This window comes from Chaetura pelagica, unplaced genomic scaffold (genome assembly GCF_000747805.2).
Source record: "Chaetura pelagica isolate M959 unplaced genomic scaffold, ChaPel_1.0 scaffold464, whole genome shotgun sequence".
In the NCBI taxonomy this organism is placed as follows: Eukaryota; Metazoa; Chordata; class Aves; order Apodiformes; family Apodidae; genus Chaetura; species Chaetura pelagica.
Genome location: NW_009952981.1, coordinates 63,488 through 64,344, shown reverse-complemented (window position 1 = coordinate 64,344; position 857 = coordinate 63,488). Strand labels below are relative to the sequence as shown.

At 66.7% G+C, this 857-nt stretch overlaps 1 protein-coding gene across 1 annotated transcript in view; it reads right to left on the bottom strand.

The window, feature by feature from the left end:
* Positions 1 to 59: 59 nt before the first annotated feature.
* LOC104387622 (DNA damage-inducible transcript 4 protein-like) overlaps positions 60 to 857 on the bottom strand; it is a 1,350-nt gene continuing 552 nt past the window's right edge. The window contains exon 2 of the mRNA XM_009996401.1: positions 60 to 538. Within this exon, the coding sequence (XP_009994703.1) occupies positions 60 to 538 (479 nt within the window). The remainder of the gene's footprint in view (positions 539 to 857) is intronic.

Below are 857 nucleotides of genomic sequence, written 5' to 3'. Positions count from 1 at the left end.
CTCTAACCCGGCTCGTTCCCAAGCGCTTGGGTACATCTTCCTCCTCCGACGGGACCCCCTCAGCACTCCTCGATCAGCAGCTGCTCCGAGCTGTACAGCTTCTTCTTGATCACCCTGAAACCCGTGCTCAGCTTCAGCGGCGTGAACGCTGGCCCCGAGCTGAACAGAAGTCCTTGGATCTTGGGCCAGAAGCGGGAATCCAGGCGCAGCACCAGGGTGAGCTGGAAGGTGGGCACCACGGCGGGGTCCACGGCGATGTGCCCCACGTCGTGGCAGGCTTTGCCGTGCTCCACGCAGAGTCGAGGAGGGGCCCCCCGCAGCCCGCAGGGCTCGCTGCAGGCCAGGCGAAGCAGCTCCCTCCTCACCTGGGCCAGCAGCTGGGCCGGCATCAGCAGCCGGGAGCAGCGTTTGGGCCCCAGGGGGGCTCTGCCCAGCGTGCTCTGCACCAGCTCCAGCAGGTTGGTGCACAGCAGCTCGTCCTCCGGGTCGTGTAGCAGGTCCAGGTCCGGCAGGGAGATCCCTTCGGCATAGTCGGCCTCTGCGGGAAGGAGAGAAAGAGACGGGTCAGCACCGTGGGGAGGAGTGGGGTGCTAGGGTTGTGGGGGACGTGGACCCCGGGGGGGTGTCACCGGGGTGTGGGGACTTGGCACAGCACCCCCCACACCCTCAGGGGCCCTCAGACACCCCCCAGCACCTCAGGAACACCCTTAACCCTCTCAGAGTGACCCCCCAGGGACACCCCTGTTCCTCAGACACCTCCCAGCACCTCAGGGACACTCACAGAGTGACCCCTCAGCGACACCCCTGCCCCTCAGACACCCCCCAGCACCTCAGAGACACCCCTGCCCCTCAAAGAG